The 27,160-nt window shown below is 55.1% G+C and overlaps 1 protein-coding gene across 1 annotated transcript in view; it reads left to right on the forward strand.

The window, feature by feature from the left end:
* Window positions 1-26,700, forward strand: part of IGSF21 (immunoglobin superfamily member 21) — a gene marked incomplete at its 5' end in the record, with an annotated part of 97,941 nt that extends 71,241 nt beyond the window's left edge. The window contains 8 exons of the mRNA XM_054175679.1: window positions 3,695-3,816; window positions 16,192-16,310; window positions 17,089-17,204; window positions 17,638-18,085; window positions 21,307-21,392; window positions 22,921-23,113; window positions 24,734-24,772; window positions 26,403-26,700. Coding sequence (XP_054031654.1) covers window positions 3,695-3,816; window positions 16,192-16,310; window positions 17,089-17,204; window positions 17,638-18,085; window positions 21,307-21,392; window positions 22,921-23,113; window positions 24,734-24,772; window positions 26,403-26,476 — 1,197 coding nt within the window. The remainder of the gene's footprint in view (window positions 1-3,694; window positions 3,817-16,191; window positions 16,311-17,088; window positions 17,205-17,637; window positions 18,086-21,306; window positions 21,393-22,920; window positions 23,114-24,733; window positions 24,773-26,402) is intronic.
* Between the last annotated feature and the right edge of the window lie 460 nt (window positions 26,701-27,160).

Below are 27,160 nucleotides of genomic sequence, written 5' to 3' on the forward strand. Positions count from 1 at the left end.
TGGGCACTGGCAGCAATGCTCAGCAAGACCCAAAGGCTGGGGGGCAAGAGGCTGGGGCCAGACTCTGCTCAGTGGTGCCAGGGACAGCACAAGGGGCACTGGGCACAAACTGGAAGCCAGATGGTTCCATATGAAGATGAAGAGCAACTGAGGAGCAGCCCCAGAGGGGAGCTGAGCAATGCTCAGCAAGAGCTAAAGGAGCTGTGGGGGGCAAGAGGCTGGGGGCAGACTCTGCTGAGTGGTGCCCAGGGCCAGGCCAAGGGGCACTGGGCACAAACTGGCATCCAGGAGGTTCCAGCTGAGCAGGAGGAGAAAGTTGTTTGGTGTGAGGGTGCTGAGCCCTGGAGCAGGCTGCCCAGAGAGGCTGTGGAATCTCCTGGTGTGGCCATGGTGCTGCTGGGCAGGGTGCTGTGGGTGCCCTGCTGGAGCAGGGGGCTTGGACTGGCTGAGCTCCAGAGGTCCCTTCCAAGCCCTACCATTCTCTGGCTCTCTCTCATGCAGGCAGGCCTAGCTCCAAGGCTGCTCCCTAAAAAGCAGCTTGGGGCAGAAGAAGAGTCAGGCACGACCAGATGTGTCCTTGAAACCTTCCCCTTGCTCCCAAGGCCCCAAGATTTACAGCTCAGATAATTCTTCCTGTGGTTCTTTATCCCCTGGCTGTGCCCCTCTGTATTTTTCTGGGCAGTAAAAGCTTCAGCCTGGGTGGATAAATTTGAAGAGGTGGTTTTAGGGACAGCTCTGCTTTTTGTGCCTCTTTCTGCTGTAAAAAGGAGAAGGGAAGGGAAGGGAAGGGAAGGGAAGGGAAGGGAAGGGAAGGGAAGGGAAGGGAAGGGAAGGGAAGGGAAGGGAAGGGAAGGGAAGGGAAGGGAAGGGAAGGGAAGGGAAGGGAAGGGAAGGGAAGGGAAGGGAAGGGAAGGGAAGGGAAGGAAGGGAAGGGAAGGGAAGGGAAGGGAAGGGAAGGGAAGGGAAGGGAAGGGAAGGGAAGGGAAGGGAAGGGAAGGGAAGGAAGGGAAGGGAAGGGAAGGGAAGGGAAGGGAAGGGAAGGGAAGGGAAGGAAGGGAAGGGAAGGGAAGGGAAGGGAAGGGAAGGGAAGGGAAGGGAAGGGAAGGGAAGGGAAGGGAGCATTTAGAATCACACAGAATCACAAAATCCCAGCGTGGTGAGGGGTGGAAAGGACCTCTGGAGCTCATCCAGTCCAACCCCCCCTGCTCCAGCAGGGCACCCACAGCAGCTTGCCCAGAAGCACCATGGCCAGGGGGGGTTGGAAGCTCTCCACACCAGGAGACTCCACAACCTCTCTGGGCAGTGTCTCAATGTCCTTCTTAAACTGAGGAGCCCAGAACTGGACACAGGACTCCAGGTGTGGCCTCAGCAGTGCTGAGCACAGGGCACAAGGACTTCCCTGCTCCTGCTGGCCACACTCTTCCTGCTGCAGGCCAGGATGCCCTTGGCCTTCTTGTCTGCCTGGGCACACTGCTGGCTCCTGTTCAGCTGCTGCCAGCCACTACCCCCAGGTCCCTCTCTGCCTGGCTGCTCTCAGCCACTCTGCCCCCAGCCTGTAGCACTGCCTGGGGTTGTTGTGACCAAAGTGCAGCCCCTGGCACTTGGACTTGTTGAATGCCATCCTGTTGGCCTCTGCCCATCTGCCCAGCCTGGCAAGGTCCCTCTGCAGAGCTCTCCAATCCTCTAACAGATCAACTCCTGCCCCCAGCTTGGTGTCAGCTGCACATTCACTGCTGATGGACTCAATGCCCTCCTCCAGATCATCAATAAAGATACTGAGCAGGCTGGGGCCCAGCACTGATCCCTGGGGCACACCACTGGTGCCTGGCTGCCAGCTGGCTGTGGCACCATTCCCCACCACTCTCTGGGCTCAGCCTTCAGCCACTTCCTAACCCAGCTGCTGATGTTGAAGATGTCTCAGCCACTCCTCCCTGTTTCACACCCTCAGCAAGCTGGTTTAGGGTCCACTCTGTCCCTTCCTCCAGGTTGCTGGTGGAGATGTTGGCTAAAGGCATGAAAGCTGAGCTTGGCCCAAGCAGAAAGGGCAGTGCTGGGTGAAGGCAACGAGCTCTCCTACTGAGACCTTCTGGGCCTGGGAGGTGAATCCCCAGATCCCTCCTCCAGTGCCTGGCTGCTGAAAAAACAAAGCCTCTTCTCACCCTCTGATGGATGGAGTTGTGCTGCTCCAGCCCCCAGCTGCTCTGCCTTCTCCTGCTTCATTTGGCACTAAACCTGGCTCCTGGCAAGAAGGGGGAGATAAATCTGCAGGTGCTTGGGGACACAGGGAAGTGCCAAGCCCTCCTCAGGCTCAGAAAGAGTCTTTTCTTTTCCCTTCCCCACTTCAAACTTACAACCCCAGTGAGCAGCTGGGGGTTGGCAAGGTGAGGACTGGATGGGGGCTGCTTTGGATTCCAGGGAGGGTGAGAAGCCTTGAGGAAGCCTTCATTCAGGTGGTGTGAAGAAGAATGTTGGGAGCCAAGAGAGCAGGGGAACTGAGAACATTTCAACTCAAACATGGGAACAAAAGGTGGCAAGAAAAGGATTGAAAGTGTTTACACTGGGGGTGAAAGGTGCCACAGCCAGCTGGCAGCCAGGCACCAGTGCTGGCCCCCAGGGATCAGTGCTGGGCCCCAGCCTGCTCAATATCTTTATTGATGATCTGGAGGAGGGCATGGAGTCCATCAGCAGTGAGTTTGCAGCTGACAGCAAGCTGGGAGCAGGAGTTGAGCTGTTAGAGGGCAGAAGGGCTCTGCAGAGGGACCTTGACATCCAGTTCCAGCCCCCTACCATGGGCAGGGACACCTCCCCCTAGCCCAGGTTGCCCTAAAGGTGTTGATCAGTTAGAGGTGTTAATCAGTTAGAGGGTAGAAGGGCTCTCCAGAGGGATCTTGCCAGGCTGGACAGAAGGGCAGAGTCCAACAGGATGGCATTCAACAAGTCCAAGTGCCAGGGGCTGCACTTTGGCCACAACAACCTCAGGCAGAGCTACAGGCTGGGGGCAGAGTGGCTGAGAGCAGCCAGGCAGAGAGGGACCTGGGGGGGAGTGGTTGGCAGCAGCTCAACAGGAGCCTGAGGGTAGGAGACCTCTGCCATGGGCAGGGACACCTCACACCACAGCAGGTTGCTCACAGCCACCTCCAGCCTGGCTGCAAACACCTCCAGGCAGGAGGCTTCCACCACCTCCCTGGGCAGCCTGTGCCAGGCTCTCACCACCCTCCTGGGGAACAACTTCTTCCTCACAGCCAATCTCAATCTCCCCACTTCTAGTTTTGCTCCAGTCCTATCCCTCCCTGACACCCTCCAAAGTCCCTCCCCAGCTTTCTTGGAGCCCCCTGCAGATCCTGGAAGGCCACAATGAGGTCTCCTGGGAGCCTTCTCCTCTCCAGCCTGCACAACCCCAACTCTCTCAGGCTGTGCTCACAGCAGAGCAGCTCCAGCCCTCTGCTCCTCCTTGTGGCCCTTCTCTGGACACCTTCCAGCCCCTCCACCTCCAGATCCACACAGGTTGCTCACAGCCACCTCCAGCCTGGCTGCAAACACCTCCAGGCAGGAGGCTTCCACCACCTCCCTGGGCAAACTGGGTGCCCTTCAGTCACCAAAAGAAAGCCAAGCCGGAGGCAACGTGCTGGTGGCCCTGCAGAGGTGGCCAGCAGCATCTCATGGGTGGGGGTGGGGGTTTCTTTTCTTGCTGCAGGTGACTGATGGGGGCACCATCAAGCAGAAGATCTTCACCTTTGATGCTATGTTCTCCACCAACTTCTCCCACATGGAGAACTATCGGAAGAGGGAGGATCTGGTCTACCAGTCCACTGTGCGGTGAGTCCCTCCCACATCCATCACCTCCTTGGGCTGCTTTCAGTGCCTGCCTGGAGGAATTTGTCCCCACCTTGGGGTCTTTGAGGGTCTGCTGGTGGTGCTTGATGTGTCCTCTGTGGTTGTTCGGGGTGAGGGTTGTTGCTTTGTTGTGAAATCCTCATCTTTTAATCGCAGAGCTGTCAGGGTTGGAAGGGAGCTCAAGGCTCAGCCAGCTCCAACCCCCTGCCATGGCCAGGGACACCTCACACCACAGCAGGTTGCTCACAGTCACCTCCAGCCTGGCTGCAAACACCTCCAGGCAGGAGGCTTCCAACCTGTGCCAGGCTCTCACCACCCTCCTGGGGAACAACTTCTTCCTCACAGCCAATCTCCATCTCCCCACTTCTAGTTTTGCTCCATCCCCCCTCAGTCCTATCCCTCCCTGACACCCTCAAAAGTCCCTCCCCAGCTTTCTTGGAGCCCCCCTGCAGATGCTGGAAGGCTACAAGAAGGTCTCCTCAGAGCCTTCTCTTCTTCAGACTGAAGATGCAAGATCTAAGTCAGCAGCCTGCCTTGGGTCAGCACCTCCTGATGCTTCTGAGCACCCCTTGAGCATCCCCTGATGCTTCTGAGCACCCCTTGAGCATCTCCTGGTTCTTCTGAGCAACCCCTGAGCATCTCCTGGCCCTCCTGAGTGTCACAAACACCTCCTAAGCATCCTCTGAGCATCTTCTGAGTACCCCTTGAGCATCCCCTGATGCTTCTGAGCAACCCCTGAGCCTCTCCTGGCCCTCCTGAGCATCACAAACACCTCCTAAGCATCCCCAGAGCATCTCCTGATGCTTCTGAGCAACCCCTGTGCATCTCCTGACCCTCCCAAGCATCCTCTGAGCAACCCCTGAGCATCTCCTGATGCTTCTGAGCAATGCCTGAGCATTCTCTGAGCCTCCTAAGCATCCTCTGAGCACCTCCTGATGCTTCTGAGCACCCCCTGAGCACCTCCTGGTTCTTCTGAGCATCACAAACACCTCCTAAGCATCCCCTGAGCATCTTCTGATGCTTCTGAGCAACCCCTGTGCATCTCCTGACCCTCCCAAGCATCCTCTGAGCAACCTCTGAGCATCTCCTGACTCTCCCAAGCATCCTCTGAGCAACCCCTGAGCATCTCCTGATGCTTCTGAGCAATGCCTGAGCATTCCCTGAGCCTCCTAAGCATCCTCTGAGCACCTCCTGATGCTTCTGAGCACCCCCTGAGCACCTCCTGGTTCTTCTGAGCACCACAAGCACCTCCTAAGCAACCTCTGAGCATCTCCTGATGCTTCTGAGCACCCCTTGAGCACCCCCTGATACTTCTGAGCAAACCCTGAGCATCTCCTAGCCCTTCTGAGCATCACAAACAGCTCCTGAGCATCCTCTGGGCAGGGTGGCAGCCTGTCTCTGCCTCTCCTTCTCTCCCAAGTGTGAAATCACTTGCTGGGGTGTCAGCTTTATTACTAATTACACACTTGTTTTACTGCTGGTGTTGTAAACACAAACCCAGAGCCTGAAAAAGAGATCAGAGGAGCTTTAAATTCCCAGCCAAGAGGCTTGGGGGTGAAGGATTTATTTGTCACCATTTTTTTCCCCCCCTCCTTTGGGTCTTTGTTTCCTTCTTAAATTAGAAGTTGCTGAGCAGTTCCACACACACAGAGAGAGCCTGAGGAATGAAACTGCTGTGAGTGGTGAGGAAAATGCCACCACTGCCTCAACTTTTGTACCTGCAAACATCCCTGGGTGGGCTGGAAAGGGCTCAGCAGGGTTTGTCCCTTGAGCCCTGTGTCCAGTTCTGGGCTCCTCAGTTCAAGAAGGACATTGAGAGACTTGAAGGTGTCCAGAGAAGGGCAACAGAGCTGGGGAGGGGTCTGGAGCACAGCCCTGGGAGGAGAGGCTGAGGGAGCTGGGGTTGCTTAGCTTGCAGAAGAGGAGGCTCAGGGGAGACCTTCTTGCTCTCTGCAACTCCCTGAAGGGAGGTTGGAGCCAGGTGGGGGTTGGGCTCTTCTCCCAGGCAACCAGAACAAGAGGCCACAGTCTCAAGCTGTGCCAGGGGAGGTTCAGGCTGGAGGTGAGGAGAAAGTTCTTCCCAGCAAGAGAGATTGGCCATGGGAATGTGCTGCCCAGGGAGGTGATGGAGTCCCCATCCCTGGAGGAGTTCAAAGGGGGATTGGATGTGGCCCTTGGAGCCATGGTTCAGCTGTCAGGAGGTGCTGGGTGCCAGCTTGGACTTGCTGAGCTCTGAGGTCTTTTCCAACCTTCTTGATTGTCTGATTCTATGAACCCTCCCCCCCAGAGAAGCACCATGCTGCAAACCAGCACCTCCCAGATCCCTCTTCAGCAGCTCCCCCATGACTGAGGGATGTGAGCAGAGGTAGCAGCAAGGGCCAACCCCTTTCTGGGGGCAGAAAACCTCTCTCCATGAGCCACTTCTCTGGGGTCCTCATCATCATATCCTGGGCTGCAGCAAGAGAAGTGTGGCCAGGGGAATGTGCTGCCCAGGCAGGTGGTGGAGTCCCTGTCCCTGGAGGTGTTCAGGAAAGGCTTGGATGTGGCACTTGAAGCCATGGTTTAGCTGTCAGGAGGTGTTAGGGATTAAGTCACAGGTTGGACTTGATGATCTCTGAGGTCTTTTCCAACCTTCTTGATCCTCTGATTCTCTGAGCTATGTGAAAGTGGAAAATTCCTCCTAATTCCTCCTTTGGACTGTCAAAGTTGGGTTTGGTTTGGGGTTTTTTTGGTTGCTTTGGTTTTTGTGTTCTTTTGCTCTACTACACTGAGGAGAGGTTCAGAGATGAGAGGGGAGGGGAGGGGAGGGGAGGGGAGGGGTGGGGAGGGGAGGGGAGGGGAGGGGAGGAGCTCAGAAGGATCAGGGAGTGTTCAGAGGATGTTCAGGGGATGCTTATGGAACATACAGGAAGATACTCAGGAGGCCTGGGGATGCTCAGGAGCTGCTCAGGGGATGCTCAGGGAATATGCAGGAGGATACTCAGGAGGCCAGGAGATGCTCAGGGGATGCTCAGGGAACATGCAGGAGGATACTCAGGAGGGCAGGAGATGCTCAGGGGATGCTCAGGGAATATGCAGGAGGATACTCAGGAGGCCAGGAGATGCTCAGGGGATGCTCAGGGAATATGCAGGAGGATACTCAGGAGGCCAGGAGATGCTCAGGGGATGCTCAGGGAACATGCAGGAGGATACTCAGGAGGGCCAGGGGATGCTCAGGTGCTGCTGAGGGGATGCTCAGGAGGTCAGAGGATGCTCAGGAGCTGCTCAGGGGATGCTCAGGGAACATGCAGGATGATGCTCAGAAGCTGCTCAGGGAATATGCAGGAGGATACTCAGGAGGCCAGGGGATGCTCAGGAGCTGCTCAGGGGATCCTCAGGGAACATGCAGGAGGATACTCAGGAGGGCCTGGGGATGCTCAGAAGATTCTCAGGGGATGCTCAGGAGCTGCTCAGGGGATCCTCAGGGAACATGCAAGAGGATACTCAGGAGGCCAGGGGATGCTCAGGAGCTGCTCAGGGAATATGCAGGAGGATACTCAGGAGGGCCTGGGGATGCTCAGGAGATGCTCAGGGGCTGCTGAGGTGGCCAGGGGATGCTCAGGAGCTGCTCAGGGGATGCTGAGGTGGCCAGGGGATGCTCAGGAGCTGCTCAGGGAACATGCAGGAGGATACTCAGTAGGACCAGGGGCTGCTCAGGAGCCGCTGAGGGGCTGCTCTGCTCCTGGAGCTGCCCTTCCCGGCGCAGCCTGGGCTCCCGCAGCCTCTCGCTCGGTCGCTGCACAGCTCTCTGCCAGCACTCCTTAGAGCTGGGAAGATGTTCTGGCAGCTTCCCAAACGGATTACACGTTCCCCATCTCCACAGCCTTGCTTTCCTGCCACGAAGCCAGCCAAATTCACTCACCACCGGGTTTGGCTGCTGCTCTCCACCAGCAGGGAGCAGCGGGAGAGGCAGGGAACCAAAGCAGGATAAAGGATCCCGGAGCACAGAGCGAGGAGCCACAAGCAGCCCCTGGGCAAGGGGCAGGGACCTGCCCCAGACACCCAGGTGCTGCAGGGTCACAGAGTCAGAGAGTCATAGGATCAATAAGGTTGGAAAAGAGCTCAGAGATCAGCAAGTTCAACCTGGCACCACAGACCTCATGACTAAACCATGGCTCCAAGTGCCACATCCAAGCCCCTCTTGAACACCTCCAGGGAGGGGGACTCCACCACCTCCCTGGGCAGCACATTCCAACAGCTCACAACTCTCTCTGTGACAAATGTTCTCTAGGCTGGAGGTGAGGACAAAGTTCTTCCCAGAAAGAGAGATTGGCCATTGGGATGTGCTGCCCAGGAAGGTGGTGGAGTCCCCATCCCTGGAGGTGTTCAAGAGGGGCTTGGATGTGGCACTTGGAGCCGTGGTTTAGTTAGTCAGGAGGTGTTGGGTGACAGGTTGGACTTGCTGATCTCTGAGGTCTTTTCCAACCTCATTGATTCTATGATTCTATGATTCTAAACCTACCCAGTGGCAGCTTGAGGCCATTCCCTCTTGTGCTGCTGGAGATGGGAATGCTTGTGCCAGCTGGAAAGGAGTCACTGTACTGATCAGCAGCTTCCTGCTTCCCCACCTCAGCATCCAGCAGCATCCCACATCCCACCTCAGCATCCAGCAGCATCCCACCTCAGCATCCAGCAGCATCCCCACCACGCTGGCCAGCAGCCTCCCACCTGACTGGGTGGGATCTTGGAATGAATGAATCACAGGATGGGTTGGGGTTGGAAGAGACCTTCAAGATCATCCACTTCCAACCCCTCTAACACAGGCAGGGACATCTCCTCCTCGCCCAGGTTGCTGGAGCCCTCATCCAAGCCGCTCTCTGACACCTCCAGGCAGGGGCCATGACTGAGCTGCCCCAGGGAGGCAAAGAATCATAGGCTCATAAAATCAACCAGGTTGGATAAATCCTCAGAGATCAGCAAGTCCAATCTATGACCCAACACCTCCTGACAACTAAACCGTGGCTCCAAGTGCCACATCCAAGCCCCTCTTGAACACCTCCAGGGATGGGGACTCCATCACCTCCCTGGGCAGCAACAATTCTCTGGCTAGCAACTCTCTCTGGGAAGAACTTTCTCCTCAACTCCAGCCTGGGGCCACTTGAGACCTTCAAGATCATCCAGTTCCAACCCCTCTAACATGGGCAGGGACATCTGCTCCTCGCCCAGGTTGCTGGAGACCTCATCCAAGCCACTCTCCAACGCCTCCAGGCAGGGGCCATGACTGAGCTGCCCCAGGCAGGCAGAGGAACTGCTGGGCTCCTTCATTTCTTTATTGATTTGCTTTTTGGCCCCAGCCTCTCCCTTGTTCTTCCTCCCTTTTCACCGTGGGTTGTAGAACTAATGGAATTTGGGAGCGGAAAATCTCCAGCGCCCGAGGAGGAGGCAGCTTGAAAGGGCTCAGGAATCGGCAGCGCTGCGCCGGCTAACGCGGCGTGGAGCCGGGGAGGGGGGTGGTGCTGACCAGCCGTGGCACACAGGCAGGCTGAACCAAGAGAAGAGAAGAGAAGAGAAGAGGGGAGAAGAGAAGAGGGGAGAAGAGGAGAGGGGAGAAGAGGAGAGGAGAGGGGAGAAGAGGAGAGGAGAGGGGAGAAGAGAAGAGGAGAAGGGAGAAGAGAAGAGGAGAGGAGAGGAGAGGAGAGGAGAGGAGAGGAGAGGAGAGGAGAGGAGAGGAGAGGAGAGAAGAGAAGAGAAGAGAAGAGAAGAGAAGAGAAGAGAAGAGAAGAGAAGAGAAGAGAAGAGAAGAGAAGAGAAGGGAATAGGATAGAACAGGATAGGATAGGATAGGATAGGATAGGATGGGATGGGATAGAATGGAATGGAATGGAATAGACTAGAATAGAATAGCATAGCATAGCATAGCATAGCATAGAATAGAATAGAATAGAATAGAATAGAATAGAATAGAATTAACCAGGTTGGAAGAGACCTCAGAGATCATCAAGTCCAACCTATCATCCAACACCATCTGATCAACTAAACCATGGCACCAAGCACCCCATCAAGTCTCCTCCTGAGCACCTCCAGGGATGGGGACTCCACCACCTCCCTGGGCAGCACATTCCCATGGCCAGTCTCTCTCTCTGGAAAGAACTTTCTCCTCACCTCCAGCCTAAACTTCCCCTGGCACAGCTTGAGACTGTGTCCTCTTGTTCTGGTGCTGGATGCCTGCCCGGGAGAATAGACCAACCTGCACCTGTCCACAACCTCCCTTCAGGGAGTTGTAGACAGCAAGAAGGTCTCCCCTGAGCCTCCTCTTCTCCAGGCTAAGCAACCCCAGCTCCCTCAGCCTCTCCTCACAGGGCTGTGCTCCAGTCCCCTGCAGGAGGTTGGAACTGGATGATCTTTAAGGTCCCTTGCAACCCAAACCATTCTCTGTTCTCCCAAGGAGGTCACATCCAAGCCCTCAGCCCTTTGGCATGTTAGGGTGGGAGGCACAAAACCAGAGATGCCTCGATGAGGCCACAGCTGGAGGACTGGGTGCAGTTCTGGGCTCAGTTCAAGAGAGACAGGAAACAGCTGGAGAGAGTCCAGGGGAGGCTCTGAAGCAGCTGAGGGGTCTGGAGCAGCTCTGTGAGGAGCAAAGGCTGAGAGCCCTGGGGCTGAGAGCCTGCAGAAGAGCAGCCCCAGAGGGGAGCTGAGCAATGCTCAGTGAGAGCTAAAGGCTGGGAGGCAAGTGGCTGAGGCCAGACTCTTGGCAGTGGTGCCCAGTGACGAGGGGCAGAGGGCACAAACTGGACCTCAGCAGCTTCCACCTAAAGATGAGGAGCAACTTGTTTGGTGTGAGGGTGCTGGAGGCCTGGAGCAGGCTGCCCAGGGAGGTTGTGGAGTCTCCTTGTGTGGAGAGCTTTCAAACCCCCCCTGAGCATTGTGCTGCTGGGCAAGCTGCTGTGGGTGCCCTGCTGGAACAGGGGGGATTTGGACTGGCTGATCCCCTGAGGTCCCTTCCAACCTTCCCCACGCTGGGATTCTAGGATAGGTCATTCCCTTCCCAGCTATTTCCAACTCCATTTTTTCCCTCCTGTTCATTTCACCCTTCTGGATTTTCATCATTTTTTAACATATATATATATATATATATATATATATTTGGGGGGAGGGGGAGAGGAAAGCTTTGTGCTGGCACAGTCACACCGGTGCCATCCCACTGAGCCTCAGCCCGGGCGGCGCAGCTCTTATCTGCACGGCGCAGAGGGCTGCTGGGGCTGCCTCCTTTCACTGCAGCTTTGAAGGCTGCCTGCTCACATGTGAAGAGCAAAGGCAGGAGATATCCAACCCTAGATGTGGTTAGCTTGTTGGGGTTTTGGGTTTATTTCCTCCCTTCCTCTAATTAAACCCCCACCCTCCTCGAGCAGGGCACTGCTTTATGAATACCTCTGTGATGCTTCGTGGCTTCTTTTCCTCCCCTCCTTCCCTGCGTGCTTAGAGGACACAGAGGACACCAGGAGCAGCCCTTTGGCTTTGCAAGGCTGGAGGGTCCCTCTCTCTGCTCCCCAGTGAGCACCAAAACACCAAACTGACACCCTTAGGACCATTTCATGCCCACACTTAGGACCATTTCAGACCCACACTCAGGACCATTTCAGACCCACACTCAGGACCATTTCATACCCAAAGCTGCTGGGGCTACCTCTTTCCATTGCAGCTTTGAAGGCTGCCTGCTCACGTGTGAAGAGCAAAGGCAGGAGGTATCCAACCCTAGGTGTGCTTAGCTTGTTGGGTTTTTGGGGGGTTGGGTTCTTTTCTCCCCTAATCCAATTAAAACATGACTGTCATTGAGCAGGGCACTGCTTTATGAATACTTCTGTGATGCTTCGTGGCTTCTTTTCCTCCCCTCCTTCCCTGCGTGCTTAGAGGACACAGAGGACACCAGGAGCAGCACTTTGGCTTTGCAGGGCTGGAGGGTCCCTCTCTCTGCTCCCTAGTGAGCACCAATCTGACACCCTTAGGACCATTTCATACCCACACTTAGGACCATTTCAGACCCACACTCAGGACCATTTCATACCCAAAGCTGCTGGGGCTACCTCTTTCCATTGCAGCTTTGAAGGCTGTCTGCTCACATGTGAAGAGCGAAGGCAGGAGGTATCCAACCATAGGTGTGGTTGGCTTGTTGGGTTCTGGGGCAATTGGGGTTCTTTTCTCCCCTAATCCAATTAAAACCTGACTGCCATTGAGCAGGGCACTGCTTTATGAATACCTCTGTGATGCTTCGTGGCTTCTTTTCCTCTCCTCCTTCCCTGCGTGCTTAGAGGACGCAGAGGACACCAGGAGCAGCACTTTGGCTTTGCAAGGCTGGAGGGTCCCTCTCTCTGCTCCCTAGTGAGCATCATAACACCAAACTGACCCAGTTAGGACCATTTTATACCCAAATCTCAGCAAATCTCTTCGTGGTGAAGGGATGGAGAGAGTCCTCAGCTTGACAGGGTTGGGGTTGTCCCCTTAGAGTCAGCAATAGGGAGGGAACACCTTCAGTACTGGGTTCAGTTTTGGGCCACTCACTCCAAGGACATTGAGGTGCTGGAGGAGGCCCAGAAATGGGCAAGGAAGCTGCTGAAAGGTCTGGAGAACAGGGCTGGGGAGGAGCAGCTGAGGGAACTGGGGGTGTTGAGTCTGGGGAAGAGGAGGCTAAAGGGAAGTTGGAGCCAGGTGGGGCTTGGTCTCATCTCCCAAGGAACAAGTGACAGGAGGGGGTTGGTCTCTCCTCCCAGGCAAGCACCCAGCCCCAGAACAAGAGGACACAGTCTCAAGCTGTGCCAGGGGAAGTTTAGGCTGGAGGTGAGCAGAAAGTTCTTCCCAGAGAGAGTAATTGGCCACTGGAATGTGCTGCCCAGGGAGGTGCTGGAGTCACCGTCCCAGAGGTGTTCAAGCAAGGCTTGGATGTGGCACTTGGAGCACTGGTTTATTAGTCAGGAGGTCTTGGGTGGCAGGTTGGACTTGAGGATCTCTGAGGTCTTTTCCAACCTTATTGATTCTATGATTCTATGACAAGGAAATAGCCTCAAGTTGCCTCAGGGAAGGTTTGGGTTTGATATTAGAAGAAACTTGTTCCTTGTGGTGAGAGCCTGGCACAGGTTGCTCAGGGAGGTGGTGGAAGCCTCCTGCCTGGAGGTGTTTGCAGCCAGGCTGGAGGTGGCTGTGAGCAACCTGCTGTGGTGTGAGGTGTCCCTGCCCATGGCAGGGGGCTTGAAGCTGGCTGAGCCTTGAGCTCCCTTCCAACCATTTCCATGATTCTATGACTGGAGCAGTCTGCCCATGGAGGTTGTTGAATCTATTCCTGGAGGTGTTTGAAAGCTGCAGAGATGTAGTGCTGAGGGCCATGTTTTAGCACCAAGCATGTGAGAGTTAGACTGAAGGACATTGAGAGACTTGAAGGTGTCCAGAGAAGGGCAAAGAGGCTGGGGAGGGGTCTGGAGCACAGCCCTGGGAGGAGAGGCTGAGGGAGCTGGGGTTGCTTGGCCTGGAGAAGAGGAGGCTCAGGGGAGACCTTCTTGCTCTCTCCAACTCCTTGAAGGGAGGTTGGAGCCAGGTGGGGGTTGGGCTCTTCTCCCAGGCAGGCAACCAGCCCCAGAACAAGAGGACACAGTCTCAAGCTGTGCCAGGGGAGGTTTAGGCTGGAGATGAGGAGAAAGTTCTTCCCAGAAGGAGGAATTGGCCATTGGAATGTGCTGCCCAGGGAGGTGCTGGAGTCACCACCCTTGGAGGTCCTCAGTCAAGGCTTGGATGTGGCACTTGGAGCCATGGTTTAGTTATCAGGAGGTGTTGGGTGATAAGTTGGACTTGCTGATCTCTGAGGTCTTTTCCAACCTGGTTGAATCTGGGATTCTATGATCTCAAAGGTCTTTTCCAACCCAAACCAGCTCTGTGTTTCAAGGGCCAAACCCTCTCCTGCCTGCTGCTAACGAAGGGAGCTGAGGACCCTGCGCCGTGCCTGGGCAGCCGGCGGCTGGAGCAGATGGCAGACGCTCAGCTGAGAGCTCTGTGGCCATTAGAAGGAGCTGCCAAGAGACTGTTGGCTTCCATGGGGCTTGTTTGTGCTGGCAGGCTCTGGCATGGGGAGGAGGAGGAGGAGGAGGAGGTGTGGGAAGGCAGCCAGGGGCAGCCAGAAAGGATCCGGAAAGCCGGCGCCAGGTTTCCTCCCTGGCTGGGGAAGCCCTGCCTGCAAGAAAAGGGAGCTGGTGCTGGGGATGTCTTGCTGGGGGCTCCACGTGGGAATTGTCCCCATCCTCATGGGGTGAGCATGGTGGTGAGGTGGGGTGGTGCCAGAGGGTGAGGTGGGGTGGTGCTGCTGGCTGGCAAAGCGGGGTGATGCCAACAGGGGAGTGGGATGAAGCTGGACAGCAAGACAGGAGGATGCTGGGCAGTGAAATGGAATGGTGCTGGACAGTGAAGTGTGATGGTGCTGGACAGTGAAGTGTGATGGTGCTGGATAGTGAGGAGAGATGGTGCTAGATAGTGAGGAGGGATGATGCTGGACAGCGAAATGGAATGGTGCTGGACAGTGAGGTGGGATGGTGCTGGACAGTGAGGTGGGATGGTCCTGGCTGGTGAGGCAGGTTGCTCTGGGCAACATGATCTAGCTGAGGATGTCCCTGCTGAGGATGTCCCTGCCGAGTGCAGGGTGTGGTTGGACTGGTTGACCTTTGGAGGTCCCTTCCAACCCAGGCAATGAGCTGGGATGCAGCCAGGCAGCAAGGTGGGAAGGTGCTGAGGTGGGATGCTGACAGACAGTGAGACAGGATGCAAAGTGGGCTGGCAAGGCAGGATCCTGCTGGCCAGAGATGTGGGATGCTGCTGGCCAGCATGGTGGGGATGCTGCTAGCCAGTGAGGTGGGATGTAGGATGGTGCTGGGTGCTGAGGTGGGATGTGGGATGGTGCTGGGAGGTGAAGCAGGAAGCTACTGGTCAGTACAGTGGCTCCTTTCCAGCTGGCACAAGAGTTCCAATCTCCTGCAGCACAAGAGGGAATGGCCTCAAGCTGCCACTGGGTAGGTTTAGACTGGAGAGTAGGAAAAAGAGTGGTCAGGGATTGGGATGTGCTGCCCAGGGAGGTGGTGGAAGCCTCCTGCCTGGAGGTGTTTGCAGCCAGGATGGAGGTGGCTGTGAGCAACCTGCTGTGGTGTGAGGTGTCCCTGGCCATGGCAGGGAACTGGCTGAGCCTTGAGGTCCCTTCCAACCCTGACAATACTATGACTCTATGTTCAGTCTTCAGTGGGTGTTTGACACTTGGGATTTTGCTCCTGGTGGAGCCTTTCCCTCCTCTAGGCTGGAATTATTCCCCCTCCCCAGGAGCTGCCAGCACTGCTGAGCTCCAGCTGCTAAAGCTCCCAGCTCCTCCCACAGCCTTCACAGCTGCTAATTGTTTATTGATCCCTGTCGCTGCCGGTAAGCAGCCCCAAGCCATGCCTTGAGATCCAGGTGCTGACCTCTGCATCCCGTGGGAAAAGGGGGTTGGAAGGGCTCTGCAGAGGGACCTTGACAGGCTGGAGAGATGGGCAGAGTCCAACAGGATGGCATTCAACAAGTCCAAGTGCCAGGTGCTGCACTTTGGCCACAACAACCCCAGGCAGTGCTACAGGCTGGGGACAGAGTGGCTGAGAGCAGCCAGGCAGAGAGAGACTTGGGGGTAGTGGTTGACAGCAGCTGAACAGGAGCCAGCAGTGTGCCCAGGTGGCCAAGAAGGCCAAGGGCATCCTGGCCTGCAGCAGGAAGAGTGTGGCCAGCAGGAGCAGGGAAGTCCTTGTGCCCTGTGCTCAGCACTGCTTAGGCCACACCTGGAGTCCTGGGTCCAGTTCTGGGCTCCTCAGTTTAAGAAGGACATTGAGAGACTTGAAGGTGTCCAGAGAAGGGCAACAAAGCTGGGGAGGGGTCTGGAGCACAGCCCTGGTAGGAGAGGCTGAGGGAGCTGGGGTTGCTTAGCCTGCAGAAGAGGAGGCTCAGGGGAGACCTTCTTGCTCTCTCCAACTCCCTGAAGGGAGGTTGGAGCCAGGTGGGGGTTGGTCTCTTCTCCCAGGCAGGCAGCCAGCCCCAGAACAAGAGGACACAGTCTGAAGCTGTGCCAGGGGAGGTTTAGGCTGAATGTTAGGAAGAATTTCTTCATAGAAAGAGAGATTGGCCATGGGAATGTGCTGCCCAGGGAGGTGGTGGAGTCCCCATCCCTGGAGGTGTTCAAGAGGGGCTTGCATGTGGCACTTGGAGCCATGGTTTAGTTGTCAGGAGGTGTTGGGTGACAGCTTGGACTTGCTGATCTCTGAGGCCTTTTCCAGCCTGGCTGGTTCTGGGAGCTGGGAGCAAGAGGTGAGTGCTGTGTCTCCTCCCCAGCCTGCCCGAGGTCCGGATCTCGGACAACGGTCCCTACGAGTGCCACGTGGGCATCTACGACCGAGCCACCAGGGAGAAGGTGGTGCTGGCCTCGGGCAATGTGTTCCTCAACGTGATGGGTGAGCAACCCCTGCCCGGGGGGACCCAAGGGCACAACTGTGGGGGGCTCAGGGTGAAGGGGCACTAGGGATTTGGGTCCTTTTCCTCTCCTCAGGGATGGGCATGGGATGGGGGTGGGGGGGTGGGAAAGGGGATGGAGATGAGCACAGGGATGGGGACAGCAGTGGGGATGAGTGTGGGGATGGAGGTGGGGAAGGAAAGGGGATGGGGATGGGGATGAGGATGCAGGTGGAGATGAGGATGGAGATGGGAGAGGGGGTGGAGTTGAGGACAGGCATCAGGACAACAATGGGGATGAGGGTGGGGATGAGGATGGAGATGGGAGAGGGGATGGAGATGAGGAAAGGGATCAGAACAACAAGGGGGATGAGGGTGGGGGTGGGGATGGGGGTGGGGAAAGAAAGGGGATGGGGATAAGGAGAAGGACAGGGATGGGGATTAGAATGGGGATGTGAATGGGCATGAAGATGATATGGATGGTGATGGGGATCGGGATGGGAATGGGGATGGGGATGGGGAAGAGGAAGGATGGGTGGATGGGTGAGTGGAAGGATGGATGGGTGGAAGGATGGGTGGATAGGTGGATGGATGGGTGGAAGGATGGGTGGATGGGTGGATGGGTGGATGGAAGGATGGGTGGATGGATGGGTGGGTGGATGGGTAGATGGGTGGATGAATGGATGGGTGGATGCATGGATGGATGGATGGATGGGTGGGTGGGTGGGTGGATGGGCATCAAGGCCACCACGCTAACACCCCACCTCTGCTCCCCTGCAGCTCCTCCAACGTCCATCTCAGTGCTTGCTGCTGACACCCCAGCACCCTTCAGCCGCTACCAGGCACAGAACTTCACCCTGGTGTGTGTGGTCTCTGGTGGCAAGCCTGCCCCGCTGGTGAGCCCCCAGGGGGAGACCTCTCAGGTCTAGATTGGCAGCAAATATAAATCTATGGATAGATGAAATGGATAACAGAGATCTGCTGCTTCTGGGGGTAAAGAGGCAAACAGCAGCCTGCTCCCCACACCTTGCCCTGCACTGTCTTTCGGTGGGGACCTTGGGAAGGAGGGGACAGGGAAGGAGGGGACTTTGGGAAAGAGGGGACTATGGGAAGGAGGGGACTTTGGGAAAGAGGGGACTATGGGAAGGAGGGGACTGGGAAGGAGGGGACCTTGGGAAGGAGAGTACCTTGGGAAGGATGAGACCCTGGGAAGGAGCTCCAGTCACCCAATTGACAGGACGCTGGGGATGTCCAGGCTGGTGGGGACAGCCTTTAGGGGACAGCCACCAGCCTAGGCCATCAGCCTCTCCATTCCCCTCCCTCCCCCAGGTGTACTTCAAGCGGGACGGGGAACCCATCGAGGCCACCCCGCTGCCGGAGCCGCCGGCCGGCGCCGGGAGCTGGGAGCCTCGCAACCTCCTTCACCGCGACGTGGACGACACCAAGGTGCCCAAATCCTTGGCGGCCGAAGGGGAGGCCGGCGGCTGGCGGCCCTCGGCCACCTCGGAGCCGCCCAGGGGGCTGGCGGCCGAGAGAGGGCCGGCGACGGAGGTCATCCCCGAGACGGTGGTGAGCCGCGAGTTCCCGCGCTGGGTGCACGTGGCGGAGCCCATCTACTACTTCCGGCACACGCAGGCGCCGGTGAGCGACGGCACGGTGGAGGCTCGAGCCACCCTCACCTGGACCCTCAACCCCCAGATCGACAACGAGGCCCTCTTCAGCTGCGAGGTCAAGCACCCGGCGCTCTCCATGCCCATGCAGGCCGAGGTGACGCTCGGTAAGCGCCCGCCGGGACGGGCAGGGGCGCGCCGGCTGCGGGTGGGATTGGGGGTTGGGATTGGGGGTTGGATTTGGGATTGGGATTGGGATTGGGATTTGGAACTGGATCAGGAATTGGAATTGGATCAGGAATTGGAATTGGATCTGGAATTGGAATTGGATTTGGAGTTGGATTTGGAGTTGGAGTTGGATTTGGATTTGGAGTTGGAGTTGGAATTGGAGTTGGATTTGGATTAGGAATTGGAATTGGATGAGGAATTGGAATTGGATTAGGAATTGGAATTGGAATTGGATTTGGATTTGGATTTGGAATTGGAATTGGAATTGGAATTGGAATTGGAATTGGAATTGGATTCAGATTTGGATTTGGAATTGGATTTGGATTTGGATTAGGAATTGGAATTGGAATTGCAATTGGAATTGGATCAGGAATTGGATTTGGAATTGGAGTTGAAGTTGGAGTTGGAATTGGAATTGGATTTGGATTAGGAATTGGATTTGGAATTGGAATTGGAATTGGATTTGGATTCAGATTTGGATTTGGAATTGGAATTGGATTAGGAATTGGAATTGGATTTGGATTCAGATTTGGATTTGGAATTGGAATTGTAATTGGATTTGCATTTGGATTTACATTCGGACTGGGATTGGGATTGGGATTTGGATTTGCATTGGGGCTGGGATTGGGGTTGGGATTTGGAATTGGATTTGCATTGGGATTGGGATTTGCATTTTCATTTGCATTTGGACTGGGATTGGGATTGGGATTTGGATTTGCATTGAGATTAGGATTAGGATTTGCATTGGGCTTGGGATTTGGATTTCCATTTGGATTCAAATTGGAATTGGAATTGGATTTGGGTTTGCCTTTGCATTGGGGTTGGGATTTAGATTTGGATTTGCATTGGGACTGGGATTGGGATTTGGATTTGGAATTGGATTGGGATTGGGGTTTGAATTTGCATTGGGATTAGGATTTGCATTGGGATTTGGATCAGGATTTGCATTTGCATTTGGATTTGGATTGGAATCGGAATTTGATTTGGATTTACATTGGGATAGGATTTGGATTTGGATTTGGGGTTGCATTTACATTGGGGTTGGGATTCAGATTTGGATTTGTGTTGGGACTGGGACCTGGATTTGGAGTTGCATTGGGGTTGGGATTTAGATTTGGATTTTCATTTGGATTTGGAATTGGAATTGGATTTGCATTTGCATTGGGACTGGGATTTGGATTTGGAGTTGCATTGGGTTTGGGATTTGGATTTTCATTTGGATTTGTATTGGGATTTGGAATTGGATTTGGATTTGCATTGGGACCGGGATTTGGATTTGGGTTTGCATTTGCATGGGGGTTGGGATTTAGATTTGGGGTTGCATTGGCATGGGGGTTGGGATTTGTGCTGTGCAGAGCTGCTGACAGTTCCCTCCCCCAACACAAAACTGCCAGAGCAGCTCAGTGGAAGCGAAGGAAGCTCTAGTTCCAAGCAAAACTCCAACCTAGAAAGGAAATGAGATGAATATGTACCAAACATCCAATATTTACCTATATTTGCAATTTAGCAACAGCACAAGAATCCAGGGGGTCCCCAAGACCTCCCTCCTCCCTGCTCCCTTCCCCTCCCTGTCCACACAGGACAAGATCAGAGAGCTGTGTGTTCATACTCAGCCACAACAAAGCAATGCAGCCAAGGTCAGCACCAAATCCAACCAGCAGAAGCCAGAGCTGGTATCTGCTGGAGCAAAGGAGGCAAAAGAAGGGAGAAAGTTAGGTCAGGTCTAACTTTCCTGTTTGTTGTCTGCCCAATGGAATTGTTTAGCACTTAGCCTTACTTTCCCTCTCACACCCAACAGCCATTTAGCCACCAGCAATTTATTCTATCAGCTTCTGCTCAAGATCTGGGGGGAAATTTGTTCAAGGCCCAGCCTAAAACTCCCACAAGAGTGGACTGGGCTGTGGTCCTGGCCAGGCAGGACACTTGGTTCACTGGATGGCCAAGGATGCACCACGGCCTGGGGAGCTTCTCCTCGTTGGCTTTCCACCCATCTTCGGCGCAGCCTCTCCCTGCTGCTGCTCCACCCCTTCAGCTCATCAGCCACCTCAGTTAGTGGGAGGTTGGCAGTGAGGAGGAGGTCAACAGGAGGTTGGCAGTCAACAAGGAGGGCAGCAGCTCTCCTGTTAACAGCTGGCCCCTCCATTAGCTGGGCCACCCCAGCAAGCTTTAAAGCTCTCTCCCAGCACACAAACCAGCAAAACCAAAACCCAACCCATAACCCAAGTCCTGTGTTTTCACATCTTCTGCAGCTCAGGTGGCCAACCTCTGGGGCTCCCCATGAGGCCAAGACCTTGAGGGCTTCCTACTTTGCTCCAGTACCTGCAACAACAAAGCTCACCCCAGCACTGCCCCTCCAAATCCAAAGCCTTCCTCATGCCCTGAGATGCCTCCAGCCCATGGACCTTCCCTGGACATTCCACCACCGCCCTCCACACCCTCTTTTTCTTGGCCCCCTCACAGCAGATCCCCCATGACCCACCTCCTTATATGGAAGCAGTGTCCACACTCCATCAAAGCCACTTTGAAACCAGGACAAACCACTTGCTTCAGGACCAAAAGGTTCTTAGGTGCAGCCCCTAGCATGGTGTCATCCTCTGCAGCCCTACTCCAAAACCAGAGGGCCGGATCCTGCATGGCTATTGCAGTCCAGGTGGACCACTGTGGTCTCTGCAGAGCATCCTGGGGCCTGGATGCCCTTTCCAATGGCTATCATCCACCACTGCACACTGCTGGGGTTGTCCCTTTGTGCTGTGCCATGTTGATGTCCTGATGTCTCATCAGGAGAGCTGCAGAGGGACATGGAGTGACAGGTCGAGGGGGCAATGCCCTAGGGAAGCTTTTCTGAGGTGCCTCTCTCCCTCCATAGCTTCTGAGGAGGGAAGACCTTAATGCACCACCATCCATCCCATCAGAGCCATCTGTCATTCTCACAGCCTCATCCATCCATCTGCAGGGTCCTTGCCTACCTGTCCATCAGTCACTTGGATGCCTGTCAACCTCTCCATCCATCACCCAGCCCCCCAGCCCCACCCCAAGCTGGCACACTCTGTGCCGCCCCTTCATCACCATCATTCATCAAACCATCATTAACCCCAACCAAGGGCAACCAAGGGCCCCAGGGACCCCTTGCTTAGCCTTTCTCCTTTCCTTTCCCTTGCAGTTGCTCCCAAGGGCCCGAAGATCACAATGACCCCAACGAGAGCCCGAGTCGGAGACACCGTGAGGATCTTGGTGCAGGGCTTCCAGGTCAGCATCCCCGATCCATTCCCCATCCCCCTGGGGCCACACTGGGCCAACAGAGAGCCTTGCATCCAGCCCAGCACTTCCTTGGGTTGGCTTAGTGACCTTGGGTTGCATCACTGGGGCCAGGCTCCCTGCTGGAGAGCAGTGAAGGGGAAAGGGACCTGGGGGTCCTGGTAGATGGAAGGATGACCATGAGCCAGCAGTGTGCTCTGGTGGCCAGGAAGGCCAATGCTATTCTGGGCTGGATTGGAAGGGCTGTGACCAGTGGGTTGAGAGAGGTTCTCCTCCCCCTCTACTCTGCCCTGCTGAGGCCACATCTGGAGTATTGTGTTCAGTCCTGGACCTCTCAGTTCAAGGACAGAGAGCTGCTTGAGAGAGTCCAGCACAGAGCCATGAGGATGATGAAGGCAGTGGAGCATCTGTACAAGGACAGCCTGAGGGAGCTGAGGGCTCTGTAGCTTGGAAAAGAGGAGACTGAAAGTGACCTCATTGCTGTTGCTAAAGATGTGCAGGGGGAGTGCCCAGAGGCTGGAGCCAGGCTCTGCTGGGGGATGCCCAATGCCAGCACAAGGGGCAGGGGTGGAAGCTGAGGCAGAGGAAGTTCCATGGAAACAGGAGGAAGAATTATTTCCCTGTGAGGCTGACAGAGCCCTGGAGCAGGCTGCCCAGGGGGGTTGTGGAGTCTCCCTCTCTGGAGACAACCAAAATCCACCTGGATGTGTTCCTGTGTGATCTGCTCTGGGAGATCCTGCTCTGGGAGGGGGCTTGGACTGGATGATCTCTGGAGGTCCCTTCCAGCCCCTAACATTCTGTGATTTTGTGCTCATGGCCCCCAAGCTGCCCCAGGGGAAGTTTAGGCTGGAGGTGAGGAGAAAGTTCTTCCCAGAGAGAGTAATTGGCCATGGGAAAGTGCTGCCCAGGGAGGTGGTGGAGTCCATGTCCCTGGAGGTGTTCAAAAGAAGATTGGATGTGGCACTTGGAGCCATGGTTTAGTTGCCAGAAGGTGTTGGGTGATAGGTTGGACTTGATGATCTCTGAGGTCTTTTCCAACCTGGCTGATTAGAATCATAGAATCACAGAATTGTGAGGGCTGGAAGGTACCTCGAGGCTCAGCCAGCTCCAAGCCCCCTGCCATGGGCAGGGACACCTCACACCGCAGCAGGTTGCTCACAGCCACCTCCAGCCTGGCTGCAAACACCTCCAGGCAGGAGGCTTCCACCACCTCCCTGGGCAGCCTGTGCCAGGCTCTCACCACCCTCCTGGGGAACAACTTCTTCCTCACATCCAATCTCAATCTCCCCACTTCCAGTTTTGCTCCATCCCCCCCAGTCCTATCCCTCCCTGACCCCCTCCAAAGTCCCTTCCCAGCTATCTTGGAGCCCCCTGCAAATGTGGAAGGGATTCTGTGCTACTTTGGTGCCCCTTGGATATTTCAGCCAGCCGCTATCCTTGCTGCGGGCAGGAGAGACAGGGTTTGCTCTCCCTTTGTGTCTCTTCATCTCACATCCCCCTGCCTCATCTTCCCCCACAGAACGAAGTCTTCCCTGAGCCTCTCTTCACCTGGACACGGGTGGGGAGCCGGCTGCTGGACGGCAGCGCGGAGCACGACGGCAAGGAGCTGGTGCTGGAGCGAGTGCCGGCCGAGCTCAACGGCTCCATGTACCGCTGCACCGCCCAGAACCCCCTGGGCTCCACCGACACCCACACTCGCCTCATCGTTTTCGGTAGGCTGGCACCGCGGCTTAGGCCTAGCCTCAAACCGAATCCTAATCCTAACCCTAAACCCACAGCCTAACCACAACCCTCAGCCCTAACCGTAATTCTGCTCCTAACCCCGAAGCCCTAAAACTAAGCCTAATCCTACGCCTTACGCCTAAACCTAACCCCTAACCATAACCCTACTCCTGACATGGAACCCCTAAAACTAAGCCTAACCATAAGCCCTAAACCTAACTCCAACCCTAAACCTAACCCCTAACCATAACCCTACTCCTGACACAGAACCCCTAAAACTAAGCCTAACCATAAGCCCTAAACCTAACTCCAACCCTAAACCTAACCCCTAACCATAACCCTACTCCTGACACAGAACCCCTAAAACTAAGCCTAACCATAAGCCCTAAACGTAACTCCAACCCTAAACCTAACCCCTAACCATAACCCTACTCCTAACGCCAAAACCCTAAAACTAAGCCTAACCATAAGCCCTAAATCTAACTCCAACCCTAAACCTAACCCCTAACCATAACCCTACTCCTAACGCCAAAACCCTAAAACTGAGCCTAACCATAAGCCCTAAATCTAACTCCAACCCTAACGCTAACCCTAAACCTAACCCCTAACCATAACCCTACTCCTAACGCTGAGCCCCTAAAACTAAGCCTAATCCTAAACCTAATCCCTAAACCTAACCCCTAAACCAAACCTCAACCATTACCTTAAACCTAAACCTAACGCCTAACCATAACCCTACTCCTAAAGCCGAACCTCTAAAACTAAGCCTAATTGTAAGACTAAGCCCTAAACCTAACCCCACACATAACCTTAAACCTAAACCTAAGCCCTAACCATAACCCTACTCTTAATGCCAAACCCCTAAAACTAAGCCTAATCCTAAACCTAACCCCTAAAACTAAACCCAAGCATAACCTTAAAACTAAACCTAAACCTAACCGCTAACCATAATCCTACTCCTAATGCCGAACCCCTAAAACTAAGCCTAATCCTAAACCTAACCCCTAAACCTAATGCCAACCCTAAACCTAAACCTAACCCCTAACCATAACCCTACTCCTAATGACAAACCCCTAAAACTAAGCCTAACCCGAACGCCTAAACCGAACCCCAACCCTAAGCCTAAACCTAAACTTGAACCATAACACTACTCCTAACCCCAAACCCATGAAACTAAGCTTAATGCTAAACCTACCCCCAACCCTAAACTTAACCCCAACCACAACCCTACTCCAAATCCCAAAACCCTTAAACTAAGCCTGACCCTAACCCCAACACTTACACTAAGCCTAAACCTAAACCAAACCCCTAACCATAGCCATACTCCTAAGCCCCAACCCCTAAAAATATGACTAACCCTAATCCTAAATCCTAAACATAACCCCAGCCCCAACCCTAACCCTAAACCCAACCCCTAATCATAACCCTACTCCTAACCCCAAACCCCTAACCCTAACCTTAACCTCTAAGCCTAACCCTAACCCCTATCCTCACCCTAACCCTAACCCTTAAGCCTAACCTACCCCTCCCTTTGCAAATCCTCTCTCATCTCCCCTCCTCCCACCCCCACCCCCACTAAAACTGTCTCTCTGCTGTTTCTTTCCCATTAGAAAACCCAAATATTCCCAGAGGAACAGAGGACTCCAATGGTGAGTGGTGGTGGCACTGGGATTGCAAACTGAACTCCCCCCACAGGGAGGGAAGGAGCATGCAGGAAGTCTCTCTCCCTTGCACTGCTCCAAACCATATCTCCTTGGATTGCCCCAAGCCCTTGACACTCTCCTTGGCTCACCCTAAATTCCTTGACACCTCTCCTTCCCCACTCTAAACCCCTGGGAACCTCTCCTTGCCCCACCCTAAACCCCTGGGCACCTCTCCTTCCCCACCCTAAACCCCTGGACAACTCTCCTTGCCCCACCCTAAACCCCTGGGCACCTCTCCTTGTCTTACCCCAAGCCCTTGGCCATCTCTCCTTGCCTCACCCCAAACCCTTGGCCACCTCTCCTTGTATTGCCCCAAGCCCCTGAGCCTCTCTCCTTGAATCATCTCAAGCCCTTGGCACCTGTCCTTGCCCCACCCTAAACCCCATGGCACCTCTCCTTGTTTCACCCCAAGCCCTTTGCCATCTCTCTTTGCCTCACTCAAAACCCCTTTGACATCTCTCCTTACATCACTCCAAACCTTTGGCCATCACTCTTTGTGTCACACTAAACCCTTGGCCATCTCTCTTTGTGTCACCCCAAACCCTTGGCCATCTCTCCTTGCCTTATCCCACACCCTTGGCCATCCCTTCCTTCCTTACCCCAAACCCTTGGCAGCAGGGATGCCCTTGCACCCACAGAGGCCCCACAGGGGAGCATCCCTGATCGGTTTTCCACCCCACACAACCTTCCACAGCAAGCTTAGGAGCAGGATTCCATCCAATGGTATGAGATTGAACACATCCAAGTGCCAGGTGCTGCACTTTGGCCACAGCAACCCCAGGCAGTGCTAAAGGCTGGGGGCAGAGTGGCTGAGAGCAGCCCAGCAGAGAGGGACCTGGGGGGAGTGGTTGATAGTAGGCTGAACATGAGCCAGCAGTGTGCCCAGGTGGCCAAGAAGGCCAAGGGCATCCTGGCCTGCATCAGGAAGAGTGTGGCCAGCAGGAGCAGGGAAGTCCTTGTGCCCTGTGCTCAGCACTGCTGAGGCCACACCTTGAGTCCTGTGTCCAGTTCTGGGCTCCTCAGGTTAGGAAAGAGGTTGAGCTGCTGGAAGGTGTCCAGAGAAGGGCAAGAAAGCTGGGGAGGGGTCTGGAGCACAGCCCTGGGAGGAGAGGCTGAGGGAGCTGGGGTTGCTTAGCCTGGAGAAGAGGAGGCTCAGGGGAGACCTTCTTGCTCTCTCCAACTCCCTGCAGGGAGGTTGGAGCCAGGTGGGGGTTGGTCTCTTCTCCCAGGCAGGCACCCAGCACCAGAACAAGAGGACACAGTCTCCAGCTGTGCCAGGGGAGGTTCAGGCTGGAGGTTAGGAAGAAATTCTTCCCAGCAAGAGAGATTGGCCACGGGAATGTGCTGCCCAGGGAGGTGGTGGAGTCCCTATCCCTGGAGGTGTTCAGGAGGAGACTTGAAGGGGTGCTTGGTGCCATGGTTTAGTTGATCAGATGGTGTTGGATGATAGGTTGGACTTGATGACCTCAAAGGTCTCTTCCAGCCTGGTTTATTCTAAATGTTCTCAATGTTCTTTGATCCCAAGCTGCAAGACACAGCTGCCTGACCTCCTCTCCCCTTTTCTCCTCCTGCCTAGGTTCACTGCTCAGCCACTGCAGCTTCAGACTAGTTTTGGCGCTTACCCTAACAGTGATCCTGGAGCTAACGTGAAGCTTCACCTTCACCTGCCTCTTCCTCCTCCTCCTCCTCTTCCTCCATACAGCTCCAGCCAGCATTTACACCTCTGTCAAGTCGGTTCTCTTGCTCTCTTTATTTTGATTCTGGGTTGGTTTGGGGTGGTTGGTTTTCTTTTCTATACTGTTTCCAAGTCTTGGTCTCTCTCTGTCTGTGTCTTGGCTTCCTCAGACAATTTAATTAAAAGGAAACAAAAAGACAGGAAAGTAGAAGGTTGTGGTTCATGGTTTGTCTCGTGCCTGGGGTGGCCCAGCCCTGCCTTGGGGTATCCCAGAGGGGAGGGGAGGGGAAGGGAAGGAGAGGGGAGGGGAGGGGAGGAAAGGGGAGGGGAGGGGAGGTTTGAGAAGAGAGGAGAAGAGAGGAGAAGAGAGGAGAAGAGAGGAGAAGAGAGGAGAGGAGAGGAGAGGAGAGGAGAGGAGAGGAGAGGAGAAGAGAAGAGAAGAGAAGAGAAGAGAAGAGAAGAGAAGAGAAGAGAAGAGAAGAGAAGAGAAGAGAAGAGAAGAGAAGAGAAGAGAAGAGAAGAGAAGAGAAGAGAAGAGAAGAGAAGAGAAGAGAAGAGAAGAGAAGAGAAGAGGAGAGGACTCAAGGTGGGGCCTAAGCAGTGCTGAGCACAGGGCACAAGGACTTCCCTGCTCCTGCTGGCCACACTCTTCCTGATGC

The sequence above is a fragment of the Dryobates pubescens genome, chromosome 33 (assembly GCF_014839835.1).
Source record: "Dryobates pubescens isolate bDryPub1 chromosome 33, bDryPub1.pri, whole genome shotgun sequence".
In the NCBI taxonomy this organism is placed as follows: domain Eukaryota; kingdom Metazoa; phylum Chordata; class Aves; order Piciformes; family Picidae; genus Dryobates; species Dryobates pubescens.